Raw genomic sequence first — 16,414 nt, 5'->3', positions numbered from 1 at the left:
CGGTTCCTCCCAGGAGGCCGAACCAGGGGGCAAGAGTAGGGTAGGGCGGGGCGGGCCAGGCAGGGGACCCTGCGAGTTGCCGGGGCGAGAGGCGAGGCGGGGCGAGTCTCCTCCCGCAGGGGGCGCTCGTGCTTTGGGTCGGGTTCTCCCAGGTCGACCGGGCCTGGGGCGTGAGCCTCCGTCTACCAGCGCTGGGTTCCGTGCGCTGCACCGCACACTGCTCTTTTCCCCCATTTCTCAGCCCATATCTTTGGATTCGCTCTTTTGAAAAGAATCATTTGAGTACGCCTGAGTTAGGCATTAGAGACATAATGACCACTGGTGGCACAACGGTTAAGTGCTCTCCTGCTAACAAAAGGTTGGCAGTTCAACCCACACAGCAGCTCTGCGGGAGAAAAGACCTGGTTATCTACTCCTAGGAAACCCTACGGGGCAGTTCTACTCTGTCACATGGGGTGGCTATGACTCGGAATCGACTCGAAGGCACCTAACAACAGAGTGAGACATAAATTTCTTGAGTTCCAACCTAGCTGTGTGACTTTGGATCAGTTACCTAACCTCTCTGTGCCTCCTTGCCCTCATCCGATGGGGATAATGATAGCACCTCCCTCACCAAGTGGTCATGCCGCCTTGCCCAGGGCCTCCTGATGGATGAGGTGGAAAGGAGCTGGAGGGGCTGGAGTCCAGGGAGAAGGCCCGGACCAATCCTCAGAGCCCACTGACACTCTGCATCCTGCCCACCACCTCCTGTCCACTGGCTGCCTGCCGGTGCCTGCTGGCCTGTCCTAGACCTCCCTGCCTCTAGACTGGTCCCTGATTCAGTCCTCCATGCTGCAGGTGGGGTTTCTGTTTTTTGGGGGGTTTTTTGTTTTAAGAGCAAATTTGACCACATCGCCCCTCACCAATACTTAAAACCCTGCAGCAGCTCTGCATGGTTTTCAGAACCAATAGTATCTATTCAACAGATATTGGCTGTGCTCCAACTAACTGGCTAGGCTCTGTGCCAACAGGACCAGCCTTTGGTTTTGACTCCTGCCGGGTGGCCCCACCTTTCAGACTCAATTGCCCTATCTCTACAAGGGGACTCTCGTATAGATCCTCACACCAACCTATGACTTCAGTTTTTAGATGTAGACTCCCTCCAGGAACCCCTCTCCTCTTCCCCCTCCCCCCAGCTAGCCACCTAGACACCTGGCCTGCGGATTCAGGGGGCAAGGGGCAGCTGGGGTCAGTCAGGGAAGGAGCTGGTGCCAGTTGCAGTGCCTCTGGGCCTTGGCACAGGGCCTGGCTCCCTCTCTCGCCAGGCAGACTGGCTCTGACTCACCTCCTTTGCTCTGCTCCACCACTTCTGCTCCCGCATCCCCATTGCCTGGTCTTGGGCCTCAGCGCCTGTGTCTCTCCCTCCCACCTTTTCCCTCTGGCTCCTTGCCAGTGTCCATCTCCATCTGTCCCTCTGCGTGTGCCCCTCCTCCCAGGTCTCTTTCCCCCCTCTGGCCCTCTGTCCACCCGCATCTCTCTCCATCCTTCTCACAGAATGTGTGCTCACTCACCGCTGTGCGCTCTACTCCCCGAGTTTTGGCCCATAATCTCTGGAACCCCTTCCTTTGGGGCACATGGGAGAGTGTGTGTACTCCCCCATCATTCACACACAGGCATGCACACACTCATTACTTGTGTACACACCCACTCACACACTGTCACATGTCTGCACACACACATACATACAGCGAGCTGCAAAGCCTCTTCCAGCAGCTGAGGGCTGTAAGGGGCTTGGGGTGGGTTCTTTTCTTTTTTCCTCTTTTTGTTTTTCTTTCCTTCTTTTTCAAAAATTTCATTTCAATCACAGCCTTAGCTCAGACGTTCAAATTCTTGTGGGTTTTTCTGTGGATCTTTCCTAGGACTAGGGAATTTGGCGGGAGAAACCACGGCAGTGTGGTGGCCTCCCCCACCCACTCCACATCCTCTGCTTCATAGGATGGGGAGGAAACCAGCCCCTGTGTATTCTGGATGAAAACCCCCTTCTCCACCCAGCCTGGTGGAGCCAGGACACGAAGCAGGCAAGCTCTGCCCCCGACTCAGCAGCTCTGTCTATGGCCTGGAGCGAGGCAAGGAGGACTGGCAGGGCCTTGAGAGGAGAAGACGGTCTCCAGAGGTCAAGGGACCATCCCCCTGCCTGGAGGACCTGCTGGCCAGCCCTCACTCCTGCCTCCCTGCCCAGAGTACTGAATCATGGCGCCTCCCAAGCATCCTCCACTGTACAGTCTGGAGGCTGGGGTGGGAACAAAGAGACTGCTGGGAGAGACTGGGGTTGGGGTTGGGGGGTGGAGAAGGGGCTGAGCAGTAGAAGCTTCTAGAAAGGCATACTCAAGTTCAACACCGGGAAGCTCTTCTTCCCAAGAGCACAGTCTAAACACCAGCTGGCTGCCTCTAGAGGGAGGGAGCTCCCCATCTTGAGAAGTGTGCAAGCCTAGGGAGGGATGTGGAGAGGAGGGGATTCCTCTAGTAGGGAGCATTGTGGTCTCTAAGGGTTCTGTGAGGGAGGCCTGTGGCGGGGAGGGTCAGAGGCTGAACATGGGGCTGAAAAGCCAGTCGACTCGGGAGCGGCTGGGTCGGGGGAGACTAGGGGGCCCTGGGCAGACCCAAGGGCCGCATGCAGCAAGAGCCAGCCTCTTGATCGTGGGGGAAACTTGGCCATGGGTCCCAGCAGGGCCTCGCCATGTGTCAGTGCTTGGAAAAGGGACTGGAAAATGAGACCAGTTGACAGGCATGGGCCCCATTGTGCTGTGGCCAGGGCGGGTGGGCGGGTCGGTGAGACAGCCTGCCACGTGAGCCACCTCACTCTGGGCCAAGGTGGCAGAACTGCGTGGCCACTGATTGGGTACACCTGGACCAGTGGGCTAGCAGCAGGAGCTGAGGGCAGGAGGCAAGAGGGAAGGCCCCAGAGCATTTCAACCTGCAGTCCAAGGGGCCTTTATCAGCAGACACCAGGGTGCAGGGGGGATCTTGGCCAGGGCCCAAATAGATGCTGCCAATCACAAGAAGCTGGCATTCAAGGGTTTGAACCTCTCCCAAGGACAGGAAGGCAGGTTGGCCTCTGCTACCTGCAAGGAGGGTTAAAGGCAGACGCCCAGGCGAGCAACCCCCGTGAGGGTCACAAGGGCTCTGGAACACTGTTGGAGACAAAGCACCAGAAGGCCAAGCTCCGAGGAGCCCACCAACTCCTGGCCCCGAACCAGGGAACTGGGGGGGCTTTGGGGACAGAGGATCCCTCCATTCCCCACACCCCAGCCCCAGGTTCACCAGTTAAGGGAGAAGGTCCCAGAACTGCAGGACTTGGTGAGCACCAAGTGTCTGTGCATGTCCGTGACCTTTCCGGGACAGAACTCAGTTATGGCATGAGAAGCTGATCACTTCCACAGCCACCAAATTGTTGTTAGGTGCCATCGAGTTGGTTCCGACTCATAGCGACTCTATGTACAACAAAACACCACCTGGTCCTGTGACATCGTCATGATTGTTGTTATGCTTGAGCCCATTGTTGCAGCCACTGTGTCAATTCATCTTGCTGAGGGTCTTCCTCTTTTCTGCTGACCCTGTACTTCACCAAGCATGATGTCCTTCTCCAGGCACTGATCCCCCCTGATAACATGTCCAAAGTAGTTGGGACGCAGTCTTGCCATCCTTGCTTCTAAGGGGCACTCTCGTTGTACTTCTTTCAAGACAGATGCGTTTGTTTTTCTGGAAGTCCGTGGAATATTCCATACTCTTTGAATGTGGGGGAGAAATGAGACAGGGTAATGAGGGTAGGTGGAAGATGGTCTGAGTCAGGGGCCAAGGTCCCTGTCCTCCAGTGACATCACTGGGGTTGGTGTCACCCCAGTTGCGGTAACTTATGGTGTCACTCCACCACCATGCTAATTACCACAATATTGTACGTAAAACACCAGAAAATTTGAAAAAAACAGCCACTGTAAAAACACCAGCAACAAAGAGAACAACAGGTCTTGCTCCTGCAGAAGAAACCACGTGATTTGAAGCATCATTGTAATTGGATAATAACGACAGCTCTGACTGGAGCACATTAGAAGGTTCAAAAAGTAAATTAGCATGGAGTTTTAGCCTCCTGGGTATATTGACACATGTGGGCTGGTGTTACCAAAAATATTTTTGTTGTTATAACAAACTACAAGGATATTTTTATACAAAATAATAAACTTCTGCTGAAACACTGCGCAAAAATTTTTACAGACATTTCGGTGTCACCCCCTCTGACGGTGTCACCCTGTGCAGTCTGCACCCCACCCCCCCCCCCCCAGTGACACCACTGCCCTCCTCCGCATTCTCATCTCCCGTTCCTCTTCCTCCCCACTCCCCAAGTGCAAACCCACTGAGGGAACAGAAGGCTGCCCATAGCGCTATGTGGCCAGGGGGTGGTGTTCTGCCCACGAGGGTGTGGAGAAGTGCCTTCGGGTTGCTTGCTGGAGCTGAGCTTGGGACGCACAAGGGCGCGCAGCGGGGTAGGGGCGCCAGCGGGGCGGGGGAGGGGAGGGATGGGGTCGCAGAACTGCACGTGTGCACGGATCAGCGGCCGGGTGGCAGGAGAGGAAACGGCCGGCCGGTGGCCTCACCCCCTCCGCGGGGGGAGACGCTCGGGTCTAGACAGCTTGGCAGGCCGGCAGGGCTGACTCACTTGTGTCTGGAGCTGGAGTCGCGGGTGCCGCCGGGCGCCGGGGCTGGAAGGGGAATGTGCCCCCTGGGGGGCTGGCGGGGATGGGCGCCGCTCAGCCTCCCTTGCCCCTTGCCCCTTACCGAGCACAAGGCCCTCACTCTCCCCTGCCCTAGGCCCCCGATGCCCTTCTGAGGGCCAGCCAGCTGGAAGGGACTCAGGGGGGCCTACATTACTGGCAGGAACACGTTGGGATTTCAGCTGGGGCAGGAGGATTCGAAGTTGGTCCCCAGGAGGGCCCCATCCTGACCAGGGCCCCATCAGCTACCTGGACCTTGGCCCAAAGCTGCACAGCTGTCTGCCCCCCCCCCCGCCCCCGCCACTTTACACTGGCACGTTCTCCATGCTGCAGCCTTGGGGTCCTCTAGCATGCTGCTCAGGGGGCTTTAGCTGCGCCCACCCCATCCCCAGCCAGAAGTGCCTTGTCTGAGGGTGTTCCCCTTCCCTCCTCCTCCTGCTCCCTCTCTGTCTCAGGGAACACCAGGTCTCAAACAAGGCAGCCCGCAGGGTGGGCCGGCCGCCTGATGCTTGTAGTGCTTGCAAAGGCATCCACAGGGAAAGTCGTTTAATTGAGACCAGACCCTCTGAGGTCTCAACGGCATTAAAACAAGATGGGTTTCTCTAGGGAAGGGCTGCTGGCAGCAGGAGGAGGACATGACAAGGTAGGCTTTTTTTCTTCTCAAAGCTTTAAGGGGGACAAGGGCCCTGTACCTTTATTTATCTACAAGGTGTGTGTGAGAACCTGAGAAGCCTTGGCCCACACCCACAGGGGCAGATCTAGCATCCGTGTGCGCATGGAAGTGCGTCCGCGCGAACACACACACACACACACACACACACACAAGAGCCTTTGGGGAGAGCATAGCCCTGCTGACACCCTGAATTTGGATTCCCAGCCTCCAGAACTATGAGAAAATAAATTCCTGTTGTTTTAAGTCCCTCCCCCCGCCCCATTTTGTGGTACTTAGTTATGGGGCCACAGGAAACTCAGACACTTAGGCAAAAAGTAGAAGGCTTAAGGATGGGCCTGTATCCTTTCTCTGGGGGTCACTCCAAGGGTCAAAGCGTGCTGGCCAAAGACATACCCAGCTCTGTCCTGGACCTGGCAGAAGACCTGGCACATAGTAGGTGTCCAATGGCATAATCACCTGCAGAAAGAGGGTGGGCAGGAATAGCCACCCAGACTGTGGCCTGAAGGTCCAGGTTTATTATTGAGATATCAGTAGCCTCACACCTGACAGCGTAGCAGGAGCCTGGGGCTCGATCCTCTGGTCGGCAGCTCTGACCTCCCAGATGCTCCAACCAATTCCTTGGAGTCCTTCTTGACTTCTTTTCCCTCACCCCCCATACCCCCTCCCACACACACTACAGTGGCTCTGCCTTTGAAACAAATCCACACTCTGCCCACTTCCCTGAGTCAGCCACTCTTATTTCCCCTTCGGCCCGTGGGCCACCACATGCCCATTCTCCACCCAATGGCCTGAGGGGCCCTTTTACAGTATCAGTCAGCTCACGGGACTCCCCTGCTCTGAAGCCCACAGTGGCTCCCTGTTGCCTTCAAGTTTAACAGCAGTCAGCCTGCCAACCTTTGATGCCCTCCCTACTTAAACTGGCCCTGCTGCCCCTCCCCAGCCTCAGCTCCTTGCTCAGCCCATCTACCACACTGATCTCCTGGCTGTTTCTCAAATTGGGCCAAACCCTGCCCTGCTCAGGACCTTCTTTTTGTGAAGCTATCCTCCTCCTCATTCACATCTCTGCCTAAAACATCACTTTCTCACAGTTTCATCTAATCCCCTGTCAAAAGTGCCCCTCCAGTCACCATGGCCACCCTGTGAGTGCAGGGAAGCTGGCCTTCTGGTTTACCATGGTCCCGCAGCGCCTTGGCTGGCGCCTGGCTCACAGCAGGGCTCAGGAGCGCACCAGGGAAGGTGCCATTCTCCACTCTCCCCTGCGTGGAGGAGAGCGTGTCAGCATGCATCCGTTCTAAGGAGCATTGCTTTGCCATTATCCAGGGCTGCAGATTCTAGTCCTGATGGGTGGAGAAGAGGTGTGTGCACACATGTATGCATGTGGCGGGGGCGGGGGGGATGCTACATGGAAGGAAAGGGGAAGGAGAAGGGGTAGAGTCCCTCCTTGTCCTTAAATCCTGGGATTGCAAAGCTGGACACAACCTTGGAGATCATCTAAGACAGCATCTTAGGTTCCTTCCAGCTCTCAGATTCTAGGAGTTTCTCAGATGGGGAGACTGAGGCACTGAGCAGGGAAGGCATGCTCCTGAGATCATGTGACCAGTCAGTCCATGGCACAGCTGGGAGCCCAAAGCTCTTTCCAGCAACCCCCAGACTGCACCCCTGGTTCCTGGAAAATCCCAACAGCCCTCCCACCCTCTGCTCCAGACACCGGGCTCAGGGCTATGTTGGCCTGGGGCCTGCCTGCCCCAGCCCGAGTCCACAGTCAGTTCTGTGTGCAAGGCTTGGGGGGAGGGCAAGGCAGAGACTCGCTGGGAACCTCTGGCTCTGCCAAGGCCCTACAGGCTGGCTCTGCTCCGAGGGGTTCTCTCAAGGTCCCAGCGATGGCCGTGCGCCCCAATACTGGACAGGAGAGGCAACAGAAAGACTGCCCCTGGTGCCCACCCAGGTTTGCTCTGGGCCCCCATCAAAGGCATGGCAGTGAGGACAGGCCTCCTCAGGAACAGGGGAGCCACTAGGGCCCCAGGCCTTGCCCCTCCCTGCCTAGGTGGGTAGGAGCGGGGGTCCTCCCTCCTCGAGGCCGGCTGTGCCCGGGAGACCTGGGAGCAGGCTCCCCCCACCCCCAGTCCAGCTAATGGGAACCAGATGGCAGGATGTTTAGTCAGCGCCTGGGGAGTGGCTGCTAAGAGGGGAAACGGGTTGGGGGCCAGGATTCCAGAATGCATCCCCAGGCAGGGGGAGGGGCAGAGCGGGGGCCCAGGGCTCCCTTCACAGTCTGTCTCAGGGCCCAGGCTTGGGCCACCTCTGTACGCAGCCACAGGAGGCCTGCCCTCTGGCTTGGTGACTTCAGGCTGCCCCACCCCCTCTGTTTCTTCTCTATAAAATGGGGGATGGGTTGTGCTCAGTTTTCAAGATTTCTGGGCCCGCCTCAGTGCCACACTTCAGCTCTCCTGTGCCTAAGTGTTCCCCCAGCTTCAGCGTGCCGGGTCAGGGACATTCGCTGGCACCCAAGGGGCACCCAGGCAGACAGTGGCCTCATCCCTGGATCCTCTGGGCCTGGCCGACTCTGGTCTGTGTGTGGCACTCTCCCAAATGCAGGCCAGAAACCTGGGCTCCAGTGGGGGTGGGGTGTGATGGCGAATCCGGGGTGGCCCCAACTGGACGGTGGCCCCCCACTGGAATGGGGGCTCCTCAGGGCAGCCACTGGGGTCCAGTGAGGCTCAGTGCACCTGGAATGGATGCTGTGTGAAGGACACTCCGGGACCAGACCACTTCCCAGGCCCAAGTGGCCAAATACTAAGCAGCCATATGAAGCCCACCACCCGGGCTCAGTGGGTGCCTCGACAACCCCACCCCCACAGCATCATAGCATATGACCCACCCTGCCACCCCTCCAGGCCACCCACATACTCCCTCTATGGCCCCGGAACCAGATCCTTCCCAGACTGCCCCTCCCCCTGTGTCTCCCTGTCTCCCTTCCCCCCGAGCCTTGCCCACAATTAACTCATTTTTAAAGATTGCTTCCAAACCTAACTCAATGCTGGACAGAGTTGTAGGAAAAGCCACCTCATGCTGGCCTGCCGGGAGCCGGCGGTGAGATCAGGGGCCCCGTGCCCGCCCCCGCCTGCCTGCCTCCCTCTGCTCCTAGACCCGGGCTGGGGGCCCTATGTTAGGCAGCCGACTTCTTCCTGGCCTCTGGCTCCACCACCTGCTCTTCTGCCCCCACCCAGCAGCCCCTGACCTTGGGCCCTCGGGCCTGGCCTCCTTTCTGCCCACAGGTGCCCTCTGACTGAAAGGGAGCCGGAGGCATGGGATGTCTTCGGGATCCTCTGGGATCCAGGATTCTGGGCAGGGACCCATCATGAACTGGCCTCCCCCAGGCCAGCTGCCAGGCCCACTCAGGACAGGGGTCCCTGCTGCCCGACCAGTAGCCCCTGGCAAGCACACACTGCAATCTGGGAGCGGGGTGCTCAGGGCAGAACATTCTAATCGCTCCCACCCCATTTTACAGAGAAGGAAGTGGAGGCCTAGAGGGAAGGAAGTTGGCCAAATGCAGGCAGAGAGCTGATGGAAGAACCAGGAGCAGAGCTGTGTACCATGGCCCCATCCCCAGGCAGACCTGAGCTCAGGGGGCACTGGAGCCTTACGGGCTAGGGTCCCCGCTTGCTGTCCTCACTCTGCCATGGGTTCCACAGAGGCCTTCTGGGACCGCCCATTGCCCAGGATGGCCCTGGCACTTGCTCTCTCTCCCAGTGACCCACGAGGCACCCAGGGTTTGCTGCCTGCCAGGCCCAGCCCCTGTCCTCCTCCTGTCCCTCCTCCAGCCATGGAGGTAGGCCGTGGCAGCCCTAGGGGGTGTCTTGCTCTGCGGTGGGACTCACAGGCCTGCTGTGAGTGGAGACAGAAGCCCATTCATGGGGGCCATTGGGCCTGGGCCAGTGTCGAATAAATGTAGTCCTTACAGGGGAAAAGCAAGGGTGCCCAGGTCCAAAACCAAATCAATGTCCCTTTCTCCTCAGGTGGGAGCAAGGGAGGTGGGGAAAGTTGGGGGCAAGGCCTGGGAGGCGTTTGTTTGTGACGGGGCTTCCTGGGGGCGGGCTGGGTGGGTGTGGGAGGATCTGAGTGGGCCGGTGGGCCCAGGAGCTCCAGGAGCAGGATGGTCATGTGCTGTCACCATTGGTCCATGAGTCGTGTGTTCTGTCTCACTGTGGCAGCTGCTCCCAGCTCCCCCAACTAGTCATCTCCTGTTCTGGCCCAGGCAGCCTGCCTGCAAGCGGTGGCTATGAGGACCAAGGTGCTCACCATGCTGGCTTTCTGGGTGGGGTGCTGTTCTGGAGGGGCCCTGGGCAAGGAGGCACCGAGTCTGAGAGAGGCCATAGCTCTGCCAACCCTCAGAGGCTTGCCCACACCGCAGCCAGTGCCGCTCAGCCCACCTGGCTCCCCAGATGGTGAGTAGACAGCAGCTGCAGGAAGAGGCTGGCAAGAGGAGAGTGTACTGGGGCTGGGGCACTTGCCCTCCTGGAGCCCTTAGGTGCTCCAGTGGGGGCTGGCAGGGGCCCATGCCCTCAGGGAGCCCTCCCAGGAGGGCGTGTGGATTGCAGACTCTGTTAGGCTCTGTCCCCATGCCCTAGGGGAGGGGAGAGGCCTCCCTAGAAGGAGCTTTGCAGTTGGGGCTGGGAGAAGAGGGTTGGAGTGCCTGCCCCAAAGCCTGCTGGGGAGCCAGGAAGAAGCTGCACTGGCGACAGGAAGAGCCATGGTCAGCACTGGGTAAGGAAGAGTTGCCCTGTTCTGGAGGGGAGGTCTAGGGGGGCTGTTGCTCACTCCCTGCCCCTCCTTCCAGGGGGCTGAGAGCCCCTCAAGGTGGCCTCCACGTTTGCGTGCCCCACTTCCACACCCAGCAGGCACTGGGGCTTCCACCTTAGAAAGTAAACCATGCCGGGGCAGTGACCCACTCGGCTATCCCAAGCCACCCCGCCCTGCCCCTCCTAGGAGCAGATTAAGGCCCAGGCACCCTGTCCCGTCCTTGGCAAATGGTGGGCCCAGGGCCCCTGAGCAGGCCCCGCCCCTCTGCCTAAGGCTGCTTGACTCTTCCAGGTACCAGGGGCCTGTCAGCCAGGGCCCAGTGGGCCTGGAGAGGCCCAGCCATCAAGAGCAGCCCTCAGCAGCTCTGATCTCCTCAGGTGCTCGGGGAGGGGACCAGGGAGTCTCTGACACTTGGTGGCATTGAGGTCTGTGACGGAAGGCTGAGGGCTCCTGAGGAGAGAAGAGAAAGGCAGAAGTGAGGTCTGGAAGAAGAGGGAGGGCAGCTTCTTTGTCCGGCAGGGGTCCTAGCCGCCCAGCCCACACTGGCTCCTTCTGCAGGTCAGGTACGGCTCATCCCCAGGAACAGCGGCCCAGCCAGGCCTGAGGACAGGCAGCTGGACTGGCCACAGGCCCGGCCCACACTGGGGGAGAGGGCCCATAGAGCTCCTCTCCAACCCCAGGCCCCCAGCTGGAAGCAGCCTGCCAGGCCAGGGCTGCCCCAGAGGAAGGAGTTGTCCCCAGCGGCCTTGGAGCAGGAACGGGCCCAGCCCCAAGCCACGACCATCTTGGAGGCTGCAGTGGGGAGGCCCAGGGCACGGAAGTTGAGGCCCTTATGGGCCAGCGGGACCCTTAGACCCCGAGAGGGTGCAGTGTCCACCGAGGAAGGCCAGGGCAGGAAGGCAGGAGGCCGGGATGCCAGGAGAAGGGGTCTGAAGCTGCCCCGGAGGCCCCCCAAAGGTGAGGACTGTCTGGGGCATGCAGACTCCCAGATGGGGCCTGCAGGGGAAGGGTGTACATGAGTGTCCAAAGTGGTTGTGGCTTCATCCAGTCTTCTCCAACCATGCCATCAGACCCTGTTCTCCATCTGTGTTGAGTGTCAACATGCTCGGGGCAGGAGAGGAACCCTCTGGAGGCACCCCCTTGCCCCAGCCTCAGAGCTGCCATCTTGGCCTTTGCCCTTGGTGCCCAGCAGCCTGCCAATCCAGCCCAGATTGGCTGAGTGGCTGGCAGAGGCAGAGGAAGGGGACCCAGGGAGGCCTGGGCCAGCCCCTGCCCCTCAATGGGCCCCTGCTGCCATGTGACCGGGCTGGGGCTGTGTCTCTCGGCCTCCAGGAGCCTCCTGCCAACCTGCGCTGGTCAGTCAACACCCACAGAAGGACCGAAGCCGAGGCCATATTGGTGACGGCAGCAGCACTTTGGAGGTGACAGGCCGTGGGCAGAAAAGGCCTGCAGGCCTGGGGATGGCAGAGCAGGCCCTGCTCTCCCTACCGGCCTCGTGCCTCCTGGCCCAGGCCGCCGTGGCCTGCAGGAACGTGAAGATGAAGCACATCCCTACTCTGAATGCCCCTGGCCTGACCGCGCTCTACCTGGCAGGTGGGGAGCCCTTCTCCAGCACTGACCCCGGGGCAGGGGTGGGAAGACCACATGCCTGGCTCTCTCCCTGCGGGTCCTGGGTGGCCCTGAGGTGATGACATTTGCCCCGACCTAGGACAGTCAGACGAGCCAGTGTCCTCAGAAGTGGGAGGTACCCTGCGGCAGAGGGCAGGGAGGAGGGGAGTGGAATATGGCTGCATGTGTGTGCACAGAGAACGAGATCGCCAAGATCCCGGCCCACACGTTCCTGGGTCTACCCAACTTGGAGTGGCTGGACCTGAGCAAGAACAAGCTGGATGCCCGGGGCCTGCACCCCCATGCCTTCAAGGTGTGCCCCCGCCCCCTGCTAGGAGGTCAGAGAGGGCCCGAGGCAGAGCTGTAAGGGTTATGCCGGGGGGAGACACTGTGCCGGGAGCCGGGACAGCGGGCTGCTCCAGAGCTGGGTGCACGGAGAGCCCTGTAAGGGAGCAGACTCAGGCTACTGGGCCAAGGGGGAACTAGAAAGCCAGGATGCAACCGAAGCAGGGTGCCCTTTGGTGGGGATGGGCCCTAAGTCAAGCCCAGGAAGGCCTATGCTCAGGCCGGCAGCACCCCAGCCCCCCGGTCTCCCCTCCCCTCAGAATCTGACGAAGTTGAAGAGACTGAACCTGGACGGGAACTCACTGTCTACAGTGCCGGCCTTGCCCACCTCCCTGCAGGAGCTCAAACTCAATGACAACCTCCTGCAGGGCCTGCATTGCGGCAGCTTCTGGGGTGCATGCCACCCCCATGGCAGCAGGGGCTAAAGGCGGGTGGGCCGGACCTTGGGCAGGGGGCCCTGCCCACTGGAGGGTATGCTGGGGAGGGTGGACAGGGCAACCTGGCTGGGGTAGAGGAGGAAGGCCCAGCATGCCAGCATGGGTGAGTGGCCCTGCCACTAGGGGTCGGTCAGGGGCTCTGGCAATCTCTGAGGCGGGCTCACAGTGACACCTTCAAGGCCTCTGGGCTTCCTAGCGCCACGTGGGTGCTTCTCAGGCCCCTGTGAGCCAGGCCCAGCTGTGGGCTCACGGTGCCTGCCTGCCCACCCACCCTGTAGGTCTCTGCCAGCTGCTGACACTGGAGGTAGAGGGCAATCAGCTGCATGACGGGGACATCTCCCCTCTGGCCTTCCAGCCACTCCGCAGCCTGCTCTACCTGAGGCTGGACCGGAACCAGCTTCGGACCATCCCACCTGGCTTGCCAGCCTCCCTGCAGGTGAGCTGGGAATCCCTACGGTGGGCAGCCCATTTGGGGACTTTTTAAACTAAAACCCACAAGGCCTCAGAGCCAAAGCACCTCTCTTCAGCCTGACCTAACTAACCTTCCAGAAGCCCCAGGCTGGGTGTCCCTGAACAAGGTCTATGCCCTCTCTGGACCTCAGGGTCCCCCAAAAAGTCCACCTCAGTGTGGTCGTGCTCTCGGGGGCTCTGTGTTCGGGGGATGTGAGGAGTCAGGCAGGACCAGCATGTGCCTCTAGGAGCCATTGCACAGATGGTGATGGGCCCGAGAGTAGGAGAGAGCCCCAGGAACGGGGCAGGGCCTGGGGACCGGCTGGCCGGGATCGGGTCAGGCCTGGTCAGGTGCCACAGAGCCATCGAGGGCGGTTGGGCCTCTGACACCCGCCCCTCATCCTAGGAACTGCACCTGGACACCAATCACATTGAGGAGGTGAGGGAAGACGCGCTGAATGGCAGCCGGAGCCTCAGCGTGCTCGTGCTAAGCAACAACCGGCTCCAGGAGGACCGGCTGGCACCGCGCGCCTGGATCGATCTCCCGTGAGTGGCGCCGACCTCCCGTCCTTGGGCCCCTGGCACTGTATGAGCCAGGAGAAAGGGCACTGCCCGCAGCTGGGTGCACAGAAGCCCAGGAAGGGAGGATGGGCCCAGAGGAACCCAGAGAGTTAGGCGGGCCAGGTGAAGAGGGTAGTGAGGAGGCCCGAAGCCCAGAGAGGGCTGGGGGGTAGCCTGGTGGCCCTGGGGCAGCCCGGTGGCCTGGGCCCGATCTCAGGTGGTTCACCTGAGTCACCTGCCTGGCTGTCCAGGGCTCGTGGTGGCCTGGGCCTCAGTGACCACCTGCTCTTCTGAGATTTTGCCAACTTTTGAGGCTTTCCGTCTGTCCTTTCTGCCCAGCGGAATGCCCAAGGCTACAGAACCCTGCCCACAGCATGCCTGGCCAGCACTCCTGGCGCCCAGGAGTTTCTTCTGGAAGCTCACCTGGGGAGACTTCTGGCCTGGTCAGAGGGGGTGGTGGGGCTTTAGCTAGGGAGTTCTCTGGAGGACATGAGCATGGAAGGAGTGGGTGTGCCGCAAGGATGGCTTCCTGCAGTCTGGTTTGGACAGCTGGGTGGGGCTGGTGGCCCTGAGTTGGGGGGACAGGAAGACACCTAGCATTTATGGGCCCCTCATCTGTGCCCCTGGCCCCCTGCTAGCCTCTCTCACAGCAGCCAATTGCTGCCAGACTGAGAAGCTGGCCGTGGGAGCAGAGAGAGGAAGGGAAAGGGGAGGAGGTAGAATCCACAGGGTCTGCTGACTACCTAGGGCGGGGAGGCAGGGGTCGACAGGCCGACCCACTCGCCATTCTTGGGGAAGGGAGCCTCCCGCCCTGCCTCTTCGTGTTCCAGGAAAAAGTTACCAGGGACTTTTGGGTTTAATTATTCCTTTTTCCTCTTCTGCTCTTGCCAAGGGGGCAAAGGAAAGCAGACAGCAGGGAGGGGCAGCCCCAGCTGCTGTTCCGATCCCGCCCGCCGCCATGGGGCCTGGGCAAGGGGCTGGCTGCCAGTCAAGCCCAGGCCGGCTCCAGTCCGGCCTCTGCTCTGGCTGGTGGAAGGGGAGGGGGCTGCTGGCCACCAGGTTCTGGAGGCAGCTGGAGTGTGCCTGCCTGGCGGACTCAGCACAGCAGGTGGCCCAAGCCTAGAGGGCTGGCCCCACCCACTGGGCCTGGGGATACCTTTGAGAGAAGCCCCACTTTCCCTGCTCCACACTGTCCCCTTGCAGACCTGCAGGGCCTAGGGCCTCCCCTGCCCAGCCGTTCGCCTCCTCCACCATGGAGTGACCTGGGCTCATGGTGGCGTGAAGGGTAACAGCCCGAGCTTCACCCCAGCTTCCCCAGGGCTCAATGGGTTCAGCAGCCCAGCTCAGCCCCTCTTCCTTGCACTCTGCTAGACACTGAGGGCTATGTGGTTCCCTGGGGGTTTCCCTGCTCTGATCCACCCTCTGTGAGCCTGGTTTTTCTCCTGCTCCCTGTCTGCCTTTCTTCAGATGGAACAGGAGGAAGAGAAAAGGGCGAGGAAGACAAGAGAGGGCTTTGAGGCAGAGAAGGGCTGGGCCTGTGTGGGGAAGGCCCAGCAGGGGGCGGAGCCAGGCTGGAAAGGAGACAGCATGTGAGCTTCCTTTGGAAGGTGTAGGTCTCAGGGGTCCCAGGAGGGAAAGGATAGGGAAAAGGTATCCACCATCTCCACAGTGAGGGGTGTGTCACCAGCCCTGCTGTGAGCGAAGAAGGGCCCATGCAGATTCTCTTTTCTGGGTCTCACTGTACAGACGGGGTTACAGCAGCCCGATGTGGGCTTTAGCTACGGAGTACTCTGTAGGAAACAGTACGGAGGGGAGAAAGGTGTCACAAAGAGAAGGGGCCACGGTGGCTTCCTGACAGCCCCCGGCCTTCCCAGCTGCTGAGAGCTCCAGGGGGGCAGCTGCCGTCAATGGGCAGATCCCCACTCTCCTCCCAGATGTGGGTCCTGGGCCCTGCAGGAAGCTGGAGACGCTGGACCTCTCTCACAACCGGCTGGTGCACGTGCCCTCCTTCCTGCCCCGGGGCCTGCGGCGCCTCGCGCTACACCACAACCGCATTGAGCGCATCCCCGGCTATGTGTTCGCACACATGAAGCCTGGCCTAGAGTTCCTGCATCTGTCGCACAACAGCCTTCGTGACGACGGTATCCACGCTGTGTCCTTCCTGGGCCTACACAGCTCCCTGGCCGAGCTGCTGCTGGACAACAACCAGCTGCAGGCCATCCCTCGAGGCCTTCTGGGCCTCAAGGGGCTGCAGGTGCTGCACCTGAGCCACAATAAGATCAGGTAGGGCCCCGACTGCCACCAGCTTGGGGGAGTGATAGGGAGGGACGGGCCCTGGTGCCCCGGTTGGGAAGGGCTCCTTACCCGAAGGCCTCTCCATCCATCCGTCATGGTTGCCAGGGAGAGGGGTGGGCAAGAGGAAGGCAGGGCTCAAGTCCCTAGCAACAGGGCCAGGGCTGGGGGGCTGGCACTGAGCCCGAATGGGGAGGGGGCCGGAGGCGGTGTGGTTTGGGGCTGTGTCTCGGCCTTACCCCACCCTCTCTGTGGGCCCGTCTCTTCCTCTCCGCGGGCACGATGCCTCCCTCTCCTCTCTGCTCACCTCTGCCATTGTCCTTCACAGACATGTGCCCCTGAACTCCATCTGTGATACACGTGTGGCCCAGGACTCCAACCTCATCTCCACGCACCTGGAGAACAACCTCATCGACCGGCGCCGCATCCCGCCCACCGCCTTCTCCTGCATCCGGGCCTACCACAGCGTGGTCCTCCAGCCCCAGCAGGGCGAGGCCTCCTAG

The 16,414-nt window shown here is 60.5% G+C and overlaps 1 protein-coding gene across 1 annotated transcript in view; it reads left to right on the top strand.

Annotated features, from left to right (window-relative positions):
* The window catches only part of LOC126069502 (extracellular matrix protein 2-like), a 16,609-nt gene extending 195 nt beyond the window's left edge, over positions 1-16,414 (top strand). Inside the window, exons 2-12 of the mRNA XM_049872951.1 lie at positions 2,032-2,219; positions 9,240-9,247; positions 9,674-9,863; positions 10,777-11,175; positions 11,551-11,811; positions 12,024-12,139; positions 12,432-12,564; positions 12,887-13,044; positions 13,465-13,604; positions 15,576-15,902; positions 16,240-16,414. Of these exons, the coding sequence (XP_049728908.1) occupies positions 2,032-2,219; positions 9,240-9,247; positions 9,674-9,863; positions 10,777-11,175; positions 11,551-11,811; positions 12,024-12,139; positions 12,432-12,564; positions 12,887-13,044; positions 13,465-13,604; positions 15,576-15,902; positions 16,240-16,414 (2,095 nt within the window). The remainder of the gene's footprint in view (positions 1-2,031; positions 2,220-9,239; positions 9,248-9,673; positions 9,864-10,776; positions 11,176-11,550; positions 11,812-12,023; positions 12,140-12,431; positions 12,565-12,886; positions 13,045-13,464; positions 13,605-15,575; positions 15,903-16,239) is intronic.

Source organism: Elephas maximus, chromosome X (assembly GCF_024166365.1).
Source record: "Elephas maximus indicus isolate mEleMax1 chromosome X, mEleMax1 primary haplotype, whole genome shotgun sequence".
Classification (NCBI taxonomy): Eukaryota; Metazoa; Chordata; class Mammalia; order Proboscidea; family Elephantidae; genus Elephas; species Elephas maximus.
Note: the sequence above shows the minus strand (reverse complement) of the source record. Positions and strands in the feature narration are given on the sequence as shown.